This window comes from Lissotriton helveticus, chromosome 1_1 (genome assembly GCF_964261635.1).
Source record: "Lissotriton helveticus chromosome 1_1, aLisHel1.1, whole genome shotgun sequence".
NCBI classification, from domain to species: Eukaryota; Metazoa; Chordata; class Amphibia; order Caudata; family Salamandridae; genus Lissotriton; species Lissotriton helveticus.
The window spans coordinates 205,027,296-205,049,003 of NC_136057.1; the positions used below are offsets into that span (position 1 = coordinate 205,027,296).

General features: G+C 46.3%; 1 protein-coding gene across 1 annotated transcript in view; it reads left to right on the forward strand.

The window, feature by feature from the left end:
• Window positions 1-21,708, forward strand: part of LOC144760234 (uncharacterized) — a 303,345-nt gene that overhangs the window by 34,367 nt on the left and 247,270 nt on the right. Inside the window, exons 4-7 of the mRNA XM_078646520.1 lie at window positions 6,594-6,809; window positions 8,453-8,675; window positions 11,996-12,106; window positions 17,384-17,538. Of these exons, the coding sequence (XP_078502646.1) occupies window positions 6,594-6,809; window positions 8,453-8,675; window positions 11,996-12,106; window positions 17,384-17,538 (705 nt within the window). The remainder of the gene's footprint in view (window positions 1-6,593; window positions 6,810-8,452; window positions 8,676-11,995; window positions 12,107-17,383; window positions 17,539-21,708) is intronic.

Genomic DNA, 21,708 nt, shown 5'->3' on the forward strand with positions numbered 1-21,708 from the left:
TTGAAAAGGTTGGGGAACTTCGCGACGATGTCCGGGGCATCTTCAGTCATATAGAGAAGTTCTACCAGTTTTAGTCGTTCAGCCGTTGGCAGGCTGAGTAGGCAATCAGCCACATCTGGACCTTCCACAACGTGAATGTATGCTGGAATCTCTCGGTTCCTATATGACAAGGTCGTGTTGAATCGGCCGAGGCATGGCAGTGGTTCCGGGACATCCATGTGAATATTCTCACCGCTGCAGGTTCCAGCGCGGGGCGTGGCTTCATGCTTTGATATTCCAGGGCGCAGATATAGTTCAGTGAGGCGCCTGAGTCCAGAACGAATTTGGCTGGGTGATTTCCAATTCGCATGTCTAGTTTCGGGTATTTTCGCAGGCGGTCTGGATCTGAGACCATGCATATATATTCATCACTATCTTGGGACACTGGTGTGTGTGTCACGGAGTCGCTGGATGTTGACCTTGACCTGCGTGATCGATGCGATCTGAGGGAATGGTCACTTGATCGGGAGGAGCTAGTCGAGCGTCTTTCCCGCCCTGTGACTGCACGTGCGTGATGATGTGTGGAGGATCGAGGCTGTGATGATCTTCGTCCTGAGCGCGATGATCTTCGCCTCGACGACCTGGTCTGGCAGACAGTTTCGAAGTGGTTTTCTCTGCCGCAGCGGTGGCATCGCTGCCCGATGGCTGGGCATTGGCCTGAGTGGGGATAGTCTTGTCCACACCTGTAGCAGGCTGATGCAGGCTTGTTGGATTTTGCATGTCGTGGCGTGCCCCCGGTCTCCGAGAAGACGCGTGATACGTTGACTTGTTCGATTTTCGGCGATCAGTCTGATGTTTCTGGTCCTTGTGGGCTTGTAGCCTGAAGGCTTGTTCCTTCCTGTCCGATTTATTGACCTCCATTTTCTTTGCATGATCTTCCGCCTGATCGTTTATGCGTGTCATTTCTTCAATTTCTTCTAGGGTATAATGTTTCTTCAGCAGTCGCCGACGTAGAGACTCGGACTGACATCCTTCAATTATGCGGAGCCGTAGCGCGTCCTCAGTGTTGAAGTCATCAAAGTTGCAGTGGCGGGCTAGCCGTCGTATGCGCAATATGAAGTCGCACATTCGTTCTTCTTTCTCCTGCGTGGCTAGGTTGAACGTGTAGCGCTCGTACTCTAGGTTATATTTGTGTAGAAATTGCCGGTCGAGAGTTCCCTTGACGTCATCATATGAAGCGGTGGCTGCGTTGGGCAGCTCCTTGATGATTTGGGCAATGTCCTTCCCCACCAGGTTTCATAGGGCAATTAGCCTCTGTTTGGGGTCTTGTACTTGCGACCCAGTCATGTAGTCCTCGAAGTCTTCGGACCAGCTTTTCCACTTGGGTCCCATGCTGCTACCAGACGTAAGTTCTAGAGGCTCTGGTGGCCTGGGGTATGATATTCCCATGACTGCCGGGGGCATCGGGGTCGTCACTGCAGGGTTACTTGGTGAGGCTTGTGTCACTGGCGCCCCTCCTGTATCACCAGATGAGCTGGGTAACGACATTCTCTTTTGTTTAGGCTCTGCAGTGTTGAATTGGCACTTATTCCCAGATGCCTGACCTCAAAATGGCCGACACAGATTTTGTGCATGAAAGTCTATGGGGCGATGCCTGACTTCAAGATGGCCGCCGCTTAGGACACGTGGCTCCAGCTAGGCTGTGCTCATTTCAATAGCAGGGCGTGCTGCAGGGTCTTTGCCAGTGTATTTATGGATCCGCTGCGCTAGGGGGGCTATTGCTTGGTCTCTGGGACTCACCCCTTCACCTCCGGTCACTGCGCTCGATCGGCGGACATCTCTCCGTTTTCGCGCCTTTTTCGCTTCGCAGCCACTGTTGGAGCTGCGTGCGGCGTTTTACTCCAGGGGTCTTCCTCTCCCTGGCGGGCAGCTTCGTCGCTGGACTCCACTCTTGGCAGCAACCGGGGCGGCGTGTGAGCACCTCGTTTCACTTCTGGCTCACACGCGCCGCTCCGACGCGGGCTGCAGGCTCTTCGTGTTCGGCCGCTCACAAGCGGCAGGGGTTTCGAGCGGCGTGGGAATCGGTCCTGTATCCCACCCTCGTCGCCAGTGTCGCGCTCCCCCCAAGGAAACACAGGAGCCAGGGAGGTAGTCTTAACACGTCTTTATTTGATCGTGTCTACCTCGTAACTAACTTCCTCTTTCCCACTTCCTTCCTTCCCCACGCCCCTTCCTCCCCTGCCTGTCCTGTCACAGACAGAGATCAGGCAGTCACGTTACGACACTTTTTATTAAAACTCATGCTTCACTTTACAAGTCATGCACAAAGGGGCTTCTGCTGCCACAGCAAACGCTACTGAAATATTTCAGAATAACAAATAAAGCTGACCACCTTCATCCCATTCTCCTGCAAACTGTTGATTTCAGGGTGCAGCTACAGAATCACCTACTGTACTTTCCTGTCTACCAAGGAATCATTCATGGAATGAAATGGTAAGAGCATCACATCCAAAGGGTGTTTATGTCTCACAAGAAACAGAAGTATTCACAGAATTCTCGAAATTTAAACCAGCAACACTTTCATTAGATGATTTTTTAGATGTGGCAGGGGCAGATTTAGCTGTCTCACCAGCCTTACATAATGGAAATAAATTCATAAATACAATTCCTTACAGGTATACCTGCAAAGAGAGGTTTTGGATCAGCCCTCTTCATCTTTTGGACTAATCTTTCACGTTTTGCTTCTGCTCACTGTGGGCAATGGGTTGGCCAACTTAAGTGGCTGACTTTCTTACACTGTAAGTGGTGCCATGTTTTTTTAAGTTTGAAAGAGAAACTTTATTATTTAAAAAATGCAACAAGGTATATACAGTCAATCAAAATTGCAAAAGTGATGTCATGTTGCCTGATCACATGTGGACATTCTCCTAAAGGAAGTACTCCTGGGTGCCAGGACCTATGATCCAGTACTTGACCAGTGCTTTTTATTTCTTCTATTTGTCCTTTTTTCATTTTTTAGGGTTCTTTGTGTGTTTAAGCTACGACTTCAGTTTACTGTAGTCGAAAGCCAACAACACCTTTATTTTGGCACAATAAAAATTACCTTTCTATGGGTCAAGCGTTAAAACTAAAAAGTGTTTTTGAACAATTTAAAGTACACCTGTCACCTGTACACCTGTCTTCTAGGAAGCAACTCTACCATGCTATTAACATTATATGCACTGGTCATTTTCTAAAATGTGCAATGTTTATTGCAAGCCTAAAGCCACTCCATTTAGGTGGCAGCATATGCTTCCAATAAGAAATGAAAAAGTAAGCACAGCACCCGTTTGCAAAGGCCACACCTATTGGCTTTGACAATGCTTGCTTGTCTCGTTTTCACTTCATAATCTGGTGAAGGTATATTCCAAAATGGTATTACAGTTCACTCTGGTCTTTCTCAACCCATTGTTTTGTAACTGAATTTTTTGTTTGGGTATTTTTTCATCAGTGAATCCCTCGTTCTACTACAGAAACAACACCCGCCACTGACTTACAGCAGTGGGCACTGAGTTGTTGGAAAAAAAGGAAGTTCAAGAAGGGCTCAAATTGGCATAATAGCACATTATTTCTACTTAATTATGTTTCAAATCTGTAGATCCATTCCTTGTGTCACAATAAAATGTGCTAGAGTGGAAACACGTATACACCTTTATAAGTTTTAATTACGAAATGCCGTAAAGGGCTACATTCATATATGTTGTGGTTCCATTAAGAGCTGTGGCTAAGCCAACAGTGTTTGGTGACATGTGTCCACTCCTGATAAACCATGGGATATTCTTTCTTTAGATGTTATTACTAAACTCTTAGGGCCATATTATCAAGCACGGGCGATACATTATCGCCCCTTTTATCGGCAGGAAACTGCAGATAAAGCGGCGATAATGGGCTTGATAATATGCCCTTGTGAATTCCCATAGCAGCCCAGGTTCTGTTGCTTGATAATATGGCCCTCAGTTTCCAAATGTTGTCAGCTCATGCTGCTTGCCATCGAATTTCAAAGTGAAACGAAAAGTGTTATTTCAACTATTGAAGGCCCTTCACCACTTTAAATATAACATCTGCTTTTAAGAAGCATCATCAGTCCATGGGGATCGCTACACATCATTACCTCATATCAGGGTCTTCAATGTAATCCTCAATCTTGTTCAATAGTCTAGGATTTGTATTCTTTCCTGTTATCCGCAATCCTAAAGACAAATTGAAAGTGTGAACTTAAATACAGATGGTACACCAGCAGATTTTAGAATAGTTTTCCATTTGGCTGCGCCACACTGAGTCACTTTCAGAGCACAGTAATGCAACATATTTACAATGATATGTCGTATTCCTGTGCTCTCCTCTGCGCTGGCGCAGAAACAGCTGCCATGCGGTGCAAGGATTCCTGCGTCATGGAGAGATTGTTTTTGTGGAGGAAGGGGCACCTTCCTGCACAAAAACAATCACTCAGGCATTTTCTTCTTTCAATGCGTGCTTTAGAATGTAGCACGCATTGAAAGAGGAAAAAACGAGGAGAAATTAAAACATTTCTCCTTGTTGCCCCTCGCATACTAACGCATTTCCACATTTACGAATCCTCGTAAATCTGGAAATGTGTCAGGCGCCATGGGTGTTGCATGGGAACACCACAGCAACACCCATGCAATGCCCCTTTCACGCAAAGTGCTGTGTGTAAAGGGGCTGTATTTAAAAGGACAGGAAAGGCCACACAGGCTGGCTTTTCCTGTCCTTGTAAATATGGAGCAGTGAAATACGCCTCCAGTAGGTCACAAAAAGTGACTTTTTGGTGGCGCAGGTGGCTTGTAAATCTTCCCCTATGTGTCTTTTCATAATAAAATGCAATTATCCTTTGTGCAACATGATAATATGTCAAGTCATAAAGCCCTGGATCTTCTTCAGTTAGCACCTTAACCACGGCGGCAATTCCACTGTGTTGCGGGTGTTCTATTAAGTGGGCAGGGCTGCAACGGCCGTTGGCCGTTCGCAGCACTGGGGAGGGAGTGCTACAGTCGGCCGTTGGCCGACGGGAGCACGGAACGTTTTAAGTACAAAAACTTGTTTACCAACATAAATTGGGAGACCAATAGTTTCTAGAGACTAAAAACAAGTATTTAGCTATCAAAAATAAGAGCCAAATTATCTTTTTGGATATTGTGTCGGACTTTCAATAAAAGATTTGCCTAAGCAGAGGTCACAGGTCAAGCTAAAAGCGTGTTACACTGGTCCAGTGGCTGCACTTTATGTTTCTAATCAGACCTACACTGTCACCTTCTTTGTAAAGAAAATCTGCCCATCCACATCTGACACTAATTGATGGTTGCTGCTATAAATTAAGATTTTTGAGAAATGATTTTCTGGGGACAGAACTTGTGAAAAGGAAACAAACAATGCAGTGCATTTACCCGGTTTAATTTGCCTCTTGACAAGAAAAAAACAGCATTTGCTTGTAAAAAAGACACCCTGAGCCTGATTCACAAAGGTAAACTTAGACGTTTGATCTAAACTTCAAGTTTACGACTGCAAATTCACAAAGGGTATTTACGAGTACTACCTTTATGTCTGCTCTCAGGTCAGAGATCCGGCCCGAGCGTGGACATGAAGATACTACTCGTAAACGCCCTTTGTGAGTATCCAAAGTCAAAAACTTAGGGGCATATTAGCAAGCGGCAGCGATAATTATCGATGACCGCTGCTAGCGGGCGATAATCTTCATGTTAGCGTTGTATTAGCAACGCTTAACGCCATGGAGATAAAAATCCCAGCTATTGCGGGAATTATCGCCATTTTCAATGGAATATCCCTTGGATTACATGGCTTAGTCAGGGCACAAGCAGGCTTTAGGAAAGTAGCGTTAACTGTAGTTAGCACTACTTTTCCTAATGCTCTGCTTGTGAGCGTGCAGCTTGATATTAGGAGAAATGTCGCTTAGCGACATTTCTCCTATTATTTTGCCCTGGAATGCCCACTTTGCATCTCATTAGGGATGCAGAGCTGGGCGTTGTGGAAAAGTGCGCAAAATCAGCAAAACACGCGATATCGTGTCTTTGCTGATAAGGCAATGAAATTATCGCCGCTTTTCGGCCAAAAACGGCCGCACAAGCGGAGATAATCTCATATCACCCGCCTTGCTAATATGCCCCATAGTCGCTTGGTCTAAGTGTGGAACAAACGTCTAAGTTTACGACTGTGAATTCACAAAGGGCATTTACCAGTGTTATCTTTATGTCCGCACTTGGGTCAGAGATCTGGCTCGAGTGCGGACATAAAGATACTAGGGCTTATTTATGACCCCTTGCGTCACTTTTGCGCCTCCGGTGCATCACTTTTGGTGGCGCACCAGCGGCGTAAAAAAAGCACCATGTTGCGTCATATTTACAAAGTGACGCATCCCGGTAGATGCGTCACTTTGTAAACCCCTACACCACATTATACCTGGATCAAATCCTGATAGTTTATTGTCTGTCTTACTCTCTACTCCCTCTCCTCTTATTCTCGCCACTCCTTCAGCAGTTACTTCTTCCTTCAGAGTCCCAGTCCATTCAGTCGTTATGTACCATGACCTTTCTCTCCCCCAGGGCTGGCTTTGTTGTGTTCTACGACTTCCTACTTGGACTGGACCCCACATTGTACACGGTGCGCCTGCTGACTGGACTCTACAGCAATGGACAGCAGATGGGAAGGCCTATCGCCCTTCCTGCCGTCGCCTGCCAGATGGGTCAGTCTCCGCCTTATGTCATGGATGGCTGCAAGGGGAATGCTGCAGTGCTGTCTGCCAAGCAGCCAGTGCCCAGGTACACAGTGCTCGCGACTGAGGGCCCACCGGTGGGCCCCTGTAAGTGAATGTGTATGTGCTGCCAGTGCGTAAGACTACATGGGCTCCTATGTGTGACTGGACTAGTGTTTTCGTATAGCTCACATTGTATAAATAAATGCCCTAGTGTGGTTCGAGCCCCATGGCCCATGAAGGCCATCCTTACATCATGTAAAAGACCCATCTCACCTACTAAGCTATAAGTGTTATTTGTACCCCCCACTCACCCTATCTGAGGCATATTGTAGAGCTGTATTCATGCATGTAGCTCCTAGCTGTATCCATGCATGTAGCTCCTAAACAGCTTTTGGTGCAGATGACATGGATCATTTCTCTTTCCTTTAGATCACTCAAGCCCCTCACAGGTACAATACAAATTAAACGCTGAACCACAAACCCCGACCGTGGAACGCACACATTAATGCACTTACTCAAGACAAATTACTCCATCTGTTGCATTTGTAAAGATCTGACCAAGCACATTGGGCCAACGACCCACGCTTGAAGCCACATCTCATTCAAGCCAAGGGAATGATCTGTGGCCCATTCTCTCTTACCTCCCCTCACCTCAAACCTCTATTTCTGGGACATGGGTCAGCTTTCAACCTACTTTGCTGGGAAAATACAAAGTCGCTGTCACTCTCTTACTATACACTTAGCCTGTATGGATCGCGATCTGCAGCCCCGAGGAACACACAAATGTCAGCCGTGGTGTTACTCTTGTATATAGTGAGAATACTCAGGTGAGTGTTGTGACTAGGTCAAACGGGTTGAATGCTTTAGAGAGAGGGTGAAGGTACTCTGGGCCATATTACCAAGGTGAAGTATCGCCGCTTTTTCGGCGAATTGTGCCGAGAAAGCGGCGATACTTCTAGCGCACTATTAACAAGGGCATGCTAACGTCTGCCTCAAGCCCACTTTGCATGTCAGCGAGAAACATCGCTAAGGACAAGCAAAGTGGGCGTTCCCACGTCCAACCACATGCATAATGTGGTTGGAGGTGGTAACACCCTATTACCGAGGCAGGCGTTGGGAGAAGGAGACCTGCGATAAACTCGTTTATCGCAGGTCTCCCAACGCCTGCTCTGATCAGGTGTTAGGCATTGATAACATGGGGGTGTGGATCATAAAGCTGAATCCACCCCCCCATATTATCAAGGCACACATTAGCGCATGACAACAACGCTTGTTTTCACGCGCTAATGTTCCCTATCGCCGGCTATCGCCGGATTTAATATCACCTACGTGTTGCGCGTTGAAAATGACGCGCTAACATGGCGATAAAATCCGGCGATAGGGAAATGTGCGATGTGCGTTTTTTAACGCACATGTTGGTAATATGGCCCTCTGTGTGCATTCCCCATTTGCCCTACAGTTAATAGTGCAAGCAAGGTGTAGTTACGCTGGTCATGTGAGGATGGATCAGTTGGAATTGTGGCCCTACAAAATGCTGCAGACTCATGACAATAAAGCTGCAGGGACCAAGAGGGTCTGACTTTTCAGATGCAGAGGTCTGTTGGAAAATTGTCTGCTTTGCTGCTAAGCCAGTCTACAATTAACTTAAGACCATATGTACTTTGTGAAGAAGAAGGTCACTCATCATTGCCGTCTGTGTCCCTCCAGAGTCCGCCCTGTGGCCTCCATCTCTCTGGTGACTGAACTCCAGGCCTCTGGCGGGTTCGACCCTTACGGGCAGGAGGTCCAGCGCATGTCGTCTAGAGGCTGGGCCAAGTTGGACCTCTTCGATCGGCATAACCAGGTGATCAGTGGCAGATGGAAGGTTCCTGTCCGCGCGCTTCCAGTGAAACCTGACCTGACCATGGGGCAGCTGAATGCTGTGCCACAGGTAAGCAGTGCTCAGTATTCTGTGGGATACACCACACTTCACACCCTCACACCATACTCCTTGAAAATAGACCTTGAGAACATGGAGACGTACTCAGAGGATAGTCGCTGTGTCTCTTCAGCTCTCAGAAAGGAATGAAAGCAACAGTCATCTTCTGGTTCTCTTTATTCCTCTAAGTGCAGGTGATATCATCCAGTGGGGCATCTCCTGTTCTTATTGTGAGCCTGTGTTTCTGTCTGTGTGCACTCTAGGGGGCATATTACCAAGGGGGGCGATAGGCAATTATTGCCGATTTAGCGGCCGTTTTCGGCCGCTAAGCAGCAATAATTCTATTGCATATTAGTAAGCTGTCGCTAACTGGTGTTAGCGACAGCTTTTAGGCGATAGCGAGCGGTTTGGGGCGCGCTTTGCATGTCAGCGATGTTTATCGCTATTGACATGCAAAGTGGGCGTACCCAACCAGTTAGCGACTGAAAGCAGTCGCTAACGTCGCTATCGCCTATTAGCAAGGCACACGTAGCGATCGAAATATTCGCGCTAAGCGCGAATATCTTCAAATACTAACACCTGCCCAGACCAGTTCTTAGCCATGTTATCCAATGGGAGGTGGATAACATGGCTAAGAGCATTTAGTCGCTAATGGGTGAATATCGCTGTATTCACAGCGATATTCACGCATTTCGCCGCTATCGCTGGATATTTTAGCACAATGGAGAAAAACGTTGCTAATAGCATGTTTTCTCCGCTAACATATCCAGCGATAGGCAGCGATAAACAAATCGGCGCTAAGCCTATTTAGCGATAAATATCGCTACTTGTTGGTAATATGCACCCTAGGACTCTTGCATCTTGATTTCTGGGACTCCTTAGAGAGCCAAAGGAGTGTTGGGTCCTCAGGGAGCGGTATCAGCAGGACCAGCTCTGCATTCAGCTCAAGGGACTGTAACGTTGATGTTCTCACCTTATCTCACTCATCCTGGTGTGAACGACTAACTCTCGACTGTGCCCAGGTGATCTCCTGCTATAGATCCACTGCTCCTGAGTCTGGTACCTCTGCTGTCACCCCATTCAAACCTGCTGATACTGCACAAATAACAGGATATTTCACCCTAACCTGACCATCTTCATCTGCACACCTGGACCCTGAGCAGCGATGCATTTCTCTCTCATGATGTGACTGATGGAACTTTGTAGGCTTGTCATCCTCCCAGCAGGGTAACTCATACTGACAGGTATAGCACACTTTGTAGTTGCTGTATTTCCAACAAATGTTACCCCTGTTTTGTTTTACATTCATTTTTCTGGATGCTATAGACCCCTAGGTGAAAGTTAAGCATCAGCTTGCCACTGCTCTCCATTTGCAAACATAAACCCACTCAGGATTTTTTTTTTATTACTTTTACCTTACCTATTAAATTAATTTTGGTGCAGGGACTTGATAACTTCAGCCCAGTGGTGAAGTGTGTGTGAACCATTGCCAGCAGTGCCATTACAAGTGACCATTTCTAGGGAAGAATCAGCACACTTGTGGTCAAGCAGTCATTCTTGCTACAGGTTAGCTCTGAAATTCTTACCAATCAACTGATTCAGCTTCTAGCTGACTATCATTTGCCCTTTTATCTCCAAAGGAAGACAGAAGGGACCTCACTGTACCCACAGCCATAGATGTGCAACCAATTAGCATATCACTATGGTGGAAAAGATGGCCAACTATCTGTTGGATATGGTGAGGTATTTTTCGCAAAACAACCACAAGGAGATGATGAACGGAGCGCTGAAACTTTTAAGACACTCACCCCCAGTCACAGATCTGGGTTAAATCCATCATCATTCTTTAGCTCACTTCACCACCCCAGTTCAGACCCAGCTATATGCAAATCAGTCTTGACTCATGGGAACAGTCCATCCCGAACTGCCGAGCCATGTCTTCCGTGGACCGGAAACAAGCATCCTGGGACCGGTTTCCCTCACTTTGCCACTGGATTCAAGCTAGCCTGGATGATGAGGGCTGTTAGCCCGAAACCTGTCCCAGGATGCTTGTTTCCGGTCCAGGGAAGACTTGGCTTGGCAGTTCGGGCTGGACTATTCCCATGAGGCACAGGGTCAAGACTGATTTGCATATAGCTGTGTCTGAACTGGAGTAGCGAAGTGAGCTAAAGAACGATGTTGGATTCAACTCAGATCTGTGACTGGGGGTGAGTGTCTGAAAAGTTTCAGCGCTCCATCCATCATCTCCTTGTGTTTGCTTTGTTTGCCCTAAGTTGGCAGGGTATGCCCAGACATGGGTCCCTTGCTCACTTTGCCACTGGATTCAAGCTAGCCTGGCTGATGAGTGCTGTTAGCCCGAAACAGGTTCCAGGATGCTTGTTTGTGGTCCAGGGAACACATGGCTTGGCAGTTCGGGTGGACTGTTCCCATGAGGCACAGGGTCAAGACTGATTTGCATATAGCTGTGTATGAACTGGGGTGGCGAAGTGAGCTAAAGAACGATGTTGGTTTCAACCCAGATCTGTTACTGGGGGTGAGTGTCTGAAAAGTTTAGTTCCGTCATCATTTCCTTGTGTTTGCAAGGTATTTTTTGCATCCAAAAGGAGATGCTATCATCAACAGGTCATATCACGAGTTAGGCCATATGCCAGAACCTGAATGTCTAAATGGGAGGATTGGTCAGGAGGGGCTATAACTTCAAGTTGCTGTGTTTATCGAAGTGAGTTACAGTTGTCAAAATGGTGTCGCTCTATGTACTAATGACCATGCTTGAGACTCACCAGGCAGGATTCACAGTTCTGGTGCCCTCGGTGAGAACTTCACTCGATCTGTCTGTGGCCATGTAAATTAATATGTTTATTTGTACAAACTCTTGCTAATCTGTAAATACACTATGAATGGTAGCTAACAATATATACAGACATTGCATACAGTGAGGGTATGTTTAAACTGGAGTAGGATTTTGTTGAAACAAATAGCGAGGCTACTCTGGATTGAATGATGCTCAAGGTAGTTGTTAGCTGAAATAGCCCTAGATTCACTTGTGACTAGTGCTGTTCCAGGACATCTGCGAGAGGAAATAGAAATAATCCTGACCTGTCATTTAATCTGCCCCATTTGTGGCTAACCTTTGAAGGTGCCATTCTAGCAGCAGTTTCCTCATAGGTGAGTTGAGGCCTGCTGGCTGCCTCTGTAGGAAGCAGTGTTAGATGGATAGAGGGAGGGTGTCAACTGTTTCTCATTGTTACTAGGCCACATCTCTTTTCTTCCCCCCCACATCCTGTCACGCATTATGCCAACCCTAGACTTTTTCCCCTTAAACTCTTCTATAGGTTGGCATGGTGGAGCTCTACCTTCGAGTGGTGAACGCACGAGATGCTGACGTGCAGGCCATGGCAGAGATTGACCCTGGAAATGCAGCGATGTATCAGTACCCACCTCTGGTGAGTGAAACCTTCTCCCTCTGCTTAATTGTACCACTATTTACTCTATAACTATGTTATGTTAAATTGTGTGAGGTACTGAAGAGTAAACTAAGTCACGTCTACCCTTGTTCTGATTGTTGACTTGTTTGACTGGGTTCCTGAAGCTTCAGTGCCCAGAACTAGACCATAACTTGGGTTCAACACATCAATAGCCACTCCATAGAATGCCGCCTGCATATCACACCCCTCAATCACCTGTCCCCTATAAATAGGGTGTGTATCCTGTACATTCTCCTTTTTTCACGGTGTCCGTACATGCGTCCAGATCTTTGAGAGTTGCAAAACTTTTCCCTGACACTGTCTTTTTTTGCACCACCTCATGGATGGACTGTCTCAAAGGATAACTTCCCATAGAGCTGACTTGTTGGGAGTCAGCTCTTGGCATCTGATCCTCACAAGAGCTGTCTACAGCCTGGGATCCTGACAACTACCTCGTGTTACGCATCTTTGGAAACTGCCTCCGGATGTGAAAGATGCCTTTTTGATGCTCAGCAAGACACACAAGACATTGCCCTAAAAGTGCAAGAGACGACATAGATAACTGGGAATCAGTATGGACCCATGAGTTTGGGGAGGTCGTTATATTCTTCCCAAGCCCCACCTTAATATCCCTTAGGTACCCTACTCATACTATCTCTGACTGACAAGTCCACCACCATCAGCTCATCCATTCCGCTCCGGCGGCATGGCCAACGTAGCCAAATGGATGAGTTCTAACCTCCTGAAATTCAACTCTGACAAGACATAAGTGGTGATCTTCTGGAGCAAGAACTCTCCATTAGACTCTAACTGTTGGCCAGCAGAACTTGAACTCACATCAACTGACCGTGCCAGCACCCATAAAATCATCCTGCATGACAGCATCCACATGACAGCACAGGCCAACATGATCAGCTTCGCCTGTTTCCACATTCTCTGGATGATTTTCAAATGGCTACCCCTGAGTACCAGATGCACAGTCACATAAGCCCTCATCACAAGCAGATTACACCATGACAGTGCACTCTACATCAGTATTTCCTACCATCTCCTACACTGACTCTAAGCCATCCAGAATGCATGACGCACCCACATCCCAACCCTCCTCAGAGAGCTCCACTCTCCTCATCCACAAATGCAGCCAATTCAAAGGCACTGCACAGCATGGGACCAACATACCTAAACAACTGCCTTCACTATCACCAACCCACCAGGCACCTGATCTGTGCTCAGCCGCTCTCTGACTTGCACAATCCCCCCCACTGCCACAAAAGAAGAATGGGAGGTCGAGCATTCTGCATCACACCCAAGACCTGGAATGACCTCCCTCAACACATCAAGGCCTCCCTCTCACTTCTTGAATTCTGCAAGAAGCTGAACAACTGGCTCTTTGACTAACTCTGTCGTGCTTACACACTACACCCTAGTCCTGTGCCTACACACAAGCTCAAGTGCCTGGATACCCTCACGGGTAATTTGCTGTGCCATAAAAATCAAAGTAACATAACGTACCAATTGATGTGGTCTCTAATTCTAGGGAAAGACACTTGTAGCAAAAAGAAAAGAACTGGAAGCAAAGAGGCAAAACTATAAAAGCCTACATTATTCAGAGAATTGTGGTGCAGCCTTAGTAGGGCGGAGACACACATAGAGGGGTGAAACTGGCAACGTATAAGAGCTTGTTGATGTGAATATTTATGTCTGGATGTGTATTTACATGTATGATATTAGGCTGCTGGCTAGATTTCACGCTCATCCGTTTCTGCTGTTCATTGTCTTCAGAAATTCGACATGTCTCATGCCTCATACTTCTGAAAGGTCCTGGTGCTCTAGCCCCACTGATCATGGCCACCCCTTTCCCAGACTTCCTAGCACGGTTCATCTGCAGTGTGGAAAAGGCTACTTCTAGACCTTCAAAAATAATCGTGGCTTTATCTCACTTTTTTTTTTTAAAGATTTGTTTATTATTTTCAACAGTCAAATAGCAAATATAATCATTTGTAGGCACATATTTCAGTCGACTTATTGCTGGCACATATATTACAACCGTATACTGTAAATCACACATTGAGTTCAGATAGGTGTCTTTTTTGTCTGGACATTTCCATTTCAACAGTTGGGGATATACACAGGCGCCCTCTTTATGTATTCTAGCCACCCCTCTTCCTATCCCATTTCTTGGGGCATCATCTAGCTTTAAAGAATTCCTTTTCTGCGACCATACATTTATTAAATTCGGCTACCCTGGTTTTAGTTGGCGGTCTTTCCGCTGCCCTCCATTTCAGGATGATTACCCTCTTTACTAATGTATAGCCCAGAGTGGCTAATTGCTGCTCCACTTCTGTGAGGTCAGTGGCCTCCCAAATGTAAAGGAGCCCTAACGACTGTGTCAACTCTATCTGCTTTCCTATCGCCTCTTGCATTTGCAGCGTAGCCCGGCCCCAGATGTGGCATATGTGCGGGCAATCCCAAATTATATAGTAGAAGGTGGCCACTTGGTGACACCCATGCAGACATAGCCTATCTTGCCTTATTCCCATCTTTGCTAAATTGGTCCCTGTGAGATATGTTCTGTGTAAGATTTTTAATTGTATCAAAAGGAAGCGCAGATTACTTGCTGCTTCCTGGGGAGACATCAATGCCACTTGCCAGTCCTCTTCGTCAATTTGTTCAATGTCCAATGTCGGATTGCCACCGCTCTCGGAGGTCCGAAAAGGATCTGGCAGGTTATTACATAGCTTGCGATATGTGAGGGAGATGGCTTTGTTGGAGAGTGGCTCGGATAATAGCCGGTCTTCCAAAGGGGAGGATTCTGGCAGATTGCTCATGTCAGCAAGCGCTGTAGTGAGTGTGTGATGGATCTGCATGTATCGAAAAATCTCTCCCTGGGCCAACTCATATTGTTGCTGTTGGTCCCTGAATGTTCTGAGTTTGCCCTGTCTTACTAATCCTGAGTGGTGGCACAGGAGCTCCAATCTTTGAGAGGCCTACAGGAGCATGGCCTGGGTCAGCACACCGGTCCAGCCCAGCCGTTTGGTGGCCTGATGCCATATTGCCACTGTCTGGGCCTTTGGTCCCCATATCTCCCTTTTTGGGTTTTTGTGTGTGGGGCTCCCATGTAACCCTCCCTTCCCACCTGATATTTGTCAAGTGTTTATGCAGAGTCTGACGGGGAACGGTATAGCCAATGATTTATTGCCACTAATTGTGAGGCCCAGCAGTAGAGCTGCATTCCCGGAAGTGCGATCCCACCGTCGTACCATCCCTTGGTCAGCTTGGACAGTTCTATACGGTGTGCTCCCCCACTCCATAGTAATGAGTTTTACTCGCTTTCTATATTCTTGAAGTATGAGTCTGGTATCCTATATGGGCAGTTTTTGAGGATACACAAAAACCTCAGGAGAGCTAACATCTTAAACAGGGCGGCTCGGCCTAACAGGGAAATGGTAGCGTTCTCCAGTGTTTGACATTGCTGCGGAGTCGGTCTAAAGGGACAGCCTAAATTGTTTCCGTAGAAGAGCTGAGGTTCAGGAGTAATAAAGACTCTCAGATAACGAAATCCATCACTAGCTATCGTGATTTCATAGCCCGGTGGAAGCCTGGGGATTAGGCCTCGGAGAACAAACAGCACCGATTTAGCTCAGTTAATTGCATATCCGGCGTATTTGCCGAAGTTTGTGACAATGTTCAAGAGCCCATGTATTGAAGTGTAGGGGGACGCTAAGTATATCAAGATGTTGTCCGAATATAGCGATATCCTATCTTCCGTTTCTGTCTCCCATTTCAGTCCCCTAAGTCCGGCATCTCCTCTCACCCACAATGCCAGAGGCTCCAGCATTAAGGCAAAAAGTGGGGGGAATAGGGGAAAGCCCGCCTAGTGCCTCAACCCAGTGGAAATATACGGGACGTGCAGTTATTAACCTTTACTTGACCCCGCAACTCCATATAGAGCAGCCTGATCCACCCTAGGAATCTAGGCCCAAACCACAGGCGTATCAGCACTTTAAACAAGTATGGACATTCAATGGAATCAAATGCCATGGAGGCATCTAGAGAATGTACCACTGTATCTTCATCTATATATGGTTGACACCCCAGGACATTGTGGATTCGTCGGATATTTAGGGCTATGTTCTGCTTTATCTCACTTTCAATCATGTTAAATCCCTCAACAAATCTTTACTCTTAGTTTCCGTTGAAAAACTGAGGCAGAGAAATATAAACAAAAGAAGTTTAGGACCACACTATCGTACCAAACGCCCACTGTACCATGCTGCCCAAGACAAAATCGGTGGACAAAGCCTCCCTGAAATCATTAGTACCCTTATGCCGCCCTAGGCACTGACTTTCTCTGGACTGATTGACATTATCAAAAATATGAAGACCAGAGACAGGTGTATGATAACTTTGACCCAGAGATTAGGAGCTAGACTTTGTAGTCCTCACTTGATTTTAGCAGTGGAACCTTCCTTTTCCCTTGAGGTGGGTCTCTTGGCAGGTTGTTAAGTTCCTAGGCACATGGCTACATATGTCCCTTGTCCTGGCACATCTTCAGCTACTAATTTAACACTTAGCTTATTATGGTCCAGATTTGTCAAGGCCATCTCTGCCAAAGCACAGGGTCTTTATTGACCTCTCTCTTTCTGCAGACTGTCCTAGTAGAGAGTTGGCTTGGTTGCCTCCCGTGCCAGAAGCCCGTCATATTTAAGTGGGCGGTCTATTATGTCAGACATATTTTTGCCTTATTCAACTATGGGCTTGCGGACGGGATCTATAATTTACAATCCATTGTCTATCTTTTAGTCACTTGTGGCTTGACAGCGTGCAGTAACACGCCAACCTCTCACACTTTTAACTTCTCCAGAACATTCAGAGCCCAAACTACATCTGACCTGGAGTAACCTTCCTTTTGCTCGCCTTTTTCAATTAGAATTCCTCCCTTCCTGTTGAAAGAGCAGTCAAAAGCTTTAAAGTAGAGGGTTCAAATATACACTCTTCTGCGATTGCCAAGATAGTTAAAGCCTTTCACGTCTAATCTCCCTACTCACCTCAGCAAAATAACAGCACCTATTATTTATTGGCTAAAATGTACACGATGGATCTTAAAAAAGTTGTGCTATTTTACTTTTTTATTTGGAGCAAAAAGTCTAGAAGATGTTAGTCATGCACAAATTCCACTGTTATTTATATAGAAAAAATCTCCACCCATGCATTTATTTCTGTTTTAGTAAATATTGTCTCTGCTTTTTTTTGCAGATATCTGGACGAATCGCTCCCCCTGCTGTGAATGGTCCACCACAGCGTGCTGTTTATCCCCCCCATGCTTCCCTCTCTCTTTCTTTCCCATACACTGACTATGTCGACCCCCCTCCTATTCAGGATCAGCTTAGCCAGCATAAAAGCAACCAAAGGTGAGAAAAAGGGCATCTTCTCCCTTCCCAGCTCCCTTATCCTAACCCATATCTTCGAATTGACATTCTCCAAGAAACCTCACCATTATCCCTAACCTAACAGTTATGTATACCTTAACCTTCAAACCTAATTTTACCTCTTACCACACTTCACTCCCACTTTAGCCGCCTAACCAAATTAAGGGGCATATTACCAACAACTAGCGATATTTATTGCTAAATGGGCTTAGCACGTTTTTTTTTATCGACAAGCATCGCCGGATTCTATCGCAGAGATAATTTGCTATTAGCAACCTTTATCTCTAAAGCGATAAAATATCCGGCGATAGCGGAGAAATGCGTGAATATCGCTGAGAATACAGCGATATTCACGCATTAACTCCAATAGGGTCTTAGCCATAATATCCACCTCCCATTGGATATTATGGCTAAGAACAGGTCTGAGCAGGCGTTAGCTTTTGAAGATATTCGCGCTTAGCGCGAATATTTCCATCGCTACGCTTGCGTTGATAATAGGCGATAGCGATGTTAGCGACTGTTTTTAGTCGCTAACAGGTTGGGTACGCCCACTTTGCATGTCAATAGCGATAAATATCGCTGGCATGCAAAACGGGCCCCAAACCGCTCGCTATCGCCTCAAAGCTGTCGCTAACATCAGTTAGCGACAGCTTGCTAATAGGGCGATATAATTATCGCCGCTTAGCGACCGAATCGCCAGGCTTGGTAATATGCCCCTCAGTCCCCACCCTAACACCCATTCACACTTTAACCCACAGACCTAATTGTAGTAATTTACACCACACAAGTGTAACTACAGGTTTCTTTATCCTCTCAACGAACAGCAACCTCCAGCAGCTCACAGCTTCACTAACTGCCTTCTCAGAGCTCCCACATAAACATTCCAAATTACATCACAATAAGAATGTTTCCTACACAAATCTTAACCTGAACCACCACCTTAATCCTGACCTTAACCATCTACCCTAATCAAAGCTTCCAGTCTAATCATCTTGCACGTCTGAACCCGCGATCCCAGATTTATTCCTAACCCCAGCTTAATCCAATGTTAGCCTCCTGATCTAACGGATTTGCGTTGTGATGGCAGCGTCGTAATGGCAGCGTGGTGTAAAGCCTGTGTTGTCATGACTGTTTCCCGATCTAACCATAGCTCCCAAGTAAATCCTCTTGTAACCTTAACTTGCAAATTTAAAGTATTCCTTATCCATAATCCCTAGACAGACGTAATTGTAACCAGCCCCAACGAGCCATCCTAACCAAAGCTTCGGTCCAAAATCTTAATCCACCCCTTAAAGCTCATTGTGCGGCCTCTCCCTAAATTGTAGGAGGACGCCGTATCCACTGTCACCTCTCTTTATAATCTTGTCTGTCCCAATGGTCCCAAACCAAGGTTTTATGTCTATACCTACATCGTCGCATCACACTCCGAAGCCTTTCTCAACTGCCCGCTTCAAGCCCCAACTCCCACCTTCCTTCGGAGAGTTCAGTGAAAGGAAATGCGAATAACAGCATTTGACAGCCTATTGGGCACTTCTGCACGAAGGGAAATTGCAAACATGAGCCTACAGTGTTGGAGCTGGACATATGCCAAAGGAATGTACACCTCTATAAGGGGACATTCCAATCGAAAGGGCTGGAAATATACCTCTAAGTGTGAGTCCTCTTCGTAGAATGCTGTGACATCATTTGAGAGATAAGCCATCCATCATCCCGCGAGGACTAGTAGTGTTTCATATATCCTGTACTGGAAACACAAGTTTAATATTTTATTCACATGCAAAAGAGATGAGAGCATGCCATATTCATTGTGACAATGGTACCAGCAATCAACCAGTTTAATGGCACACTTGGATGTGCTGTCCTTTATTGTTGTATTTAATGCAAGTGTTATTGCAAGCATTAATCATCAGATTGTACATTGAAGTTTTTCTATGGAAGGAAGTATTTTACCTGAATATGTTTTATCAGTTTAGCTTTTGTTTTGTAATGGAAAAGTTGTGATGTAAAAAATATGAATATATAATGCATGAGGATGTTGTATAATGTCAGTTTATAATAATGTATTAAATATCTAGAAGCAATGTACAATAAAGGGAGTAGTTTTTAGGGCTCGGGCCTACGTCACCACAAAGTGGGGGCGGAGTTTCCGAGCTCTTATGTATTAGAAAAAAAAAGAATTCTGAAAGGGGTCCGGGCTGCCACATTCCAGAAAGCGCGCGTTTTTTGCGTGTGGTATTTTGCCATGTGCATGGTAATTGGTCCAGGCAAGGCTGTGTTTAAGTAAGGCAGCACGCCATAGGACTTAGGAATTTGTCAATGTCCACTTCCTGCATAAAGTGTTCGGACACGCGCAGAAGAATACATAAATCCTCAATTACCAGCTGTCCGAGGTGCCGGTAATTGAAGGCAGATGGTGCTGGGAGCGTGTGCACTGCTGTGTTTTTTTTCCCTTCAGCTCTGTGTGCGCGCATGAACAGCCGGCCAGCAATGTAGAGAATCACATGCATCAGATCTGTTTTTTTTAAACAATTGCGATCGCGAAAGTGATCTCTTTCTGTGCTGCTTGTTTAAACAATTGCGATCGCAAAAGTGATGCTTTCTGTGCTGCTTGTTTAAACAATTGCGATCGCGAAAGTGATGCTTTCTGTGCTGTTTGTTTTTCGTATGTAATCTTGTTCTTCTACGAACTCGATGGTAGCGGAGTATCCCATCCTCACCCTCTAGGTCACTTCATTAATTTTCCACGAGTCCGCCGTGTCTGGTGGCGAGTGCAGATTGGTAGTGCAGAGTGCAGAGTGGTAGTGCAGAGTGGTAGTGCAGAGTGGTAGTGCAGAGTGGTAGTGCAGTTTGGTAGTGCAGAGTGCAGAGTGGTAGTGCAGAGTGCAGAGTGGTAGTGCAGAGCGGTAGTGCAGAGTGGTAGTGCAGAGTGGTAGTGCAGAGTGCAGAGTGGTAGTGCAGATTGGTAGTGCAGAGTGCAGAGTGGTAGTGCAGAGTGGTAGTGCAGAGTGCAGAGTGGTAGTGCAGAGTGCAGATTGGTAGTGCAGAGTGCAGATTGGTAGTGCAGAGTGCAGATTGAGAGTGCAGAGTGCAGATTGAGAGTGCAGAGTGCAGATTGGTAGTGCAGAGTTCAGAGTGGTAGTGCAGAGTGCCTAAAACACATTGCCATTTACAATGCCATTATCTCTAACTTAAAACAAACCCGAGCCCTAATGCATTCCTAATGCTTGTTTTTTAGGTCTCGCCTGTCGATGCGCATGCGCATCGAGCTTGCGAGCCTATTGCGGCTTAAACAACGTTTAACTAACAAGCAAGGAATCGTGGCGATTCCTTGCAGTGCCCGTGACTTTTAAGCTCAATGCGCATGTGCATTGAGCTTAAAAGCTCGTGCACATCAGTTCCCTCAGCCGCACTCCAGGCCCCTGCTGTTTTCACACCCTCTCCCCGCTCCGCTCCGCCCCCTCCCCTGCCCGCCGTGTCGCATTTCTCCTCCCCCCTCCCCTTATCTGCCTTTCCCTCCGTCTTGTTTTTTTTTTTACCCGCTCCGCCCCCTCCCCTGCCCGCCACCCCCTGCAGCATCAAAGGCTTTCACGGCCGGCCAGCCGTGCTTTCAGTTTCACGGCCGGCCTGCCGTGTGAAGTGCTGCTGTGTCGCATTTCTCCTCCCCCCTCCCCACAGCAATGCCCTCCGTCTTGTTTCTCTCTCTCTCTCTTCAGCTCGTCGTGAACTAGAGGGGGCCAAGAAAATGGGTTAATTTGCTTCCCGAAAACACAGTGCCTGTGAACCGCACTCTCAAAAATTCTTTCTGCTGAACTCTTTTTCAGTCTCTGTTTTCACCTTAACGTCCACAATGAGGCTCTCCTCCTTTCAACTAAAACAGGACTTTATCGGGAAAGGCATAATTGCCTTTCATTTAGGGGACACTACCGTGTTTCATCTTTTAGTGTAAGGTCATGTGCTGCTGTGTAATGTTTTCGCTGACTCACTTCAGGCGGCTTCTCCCTCTCTCCCGCCCCCTCCTGACCTTTGACCTGGTGTCTTAGTCATCACCTTGATGCTTCTGTGGGGATGTTTTTTGTTCTTCATCAAGCCGCGGTAATTTACAGCTCTAGCAGGCCGGCTTTCAGTGCTGCTAAAGCTCTAATGCTGTCATCA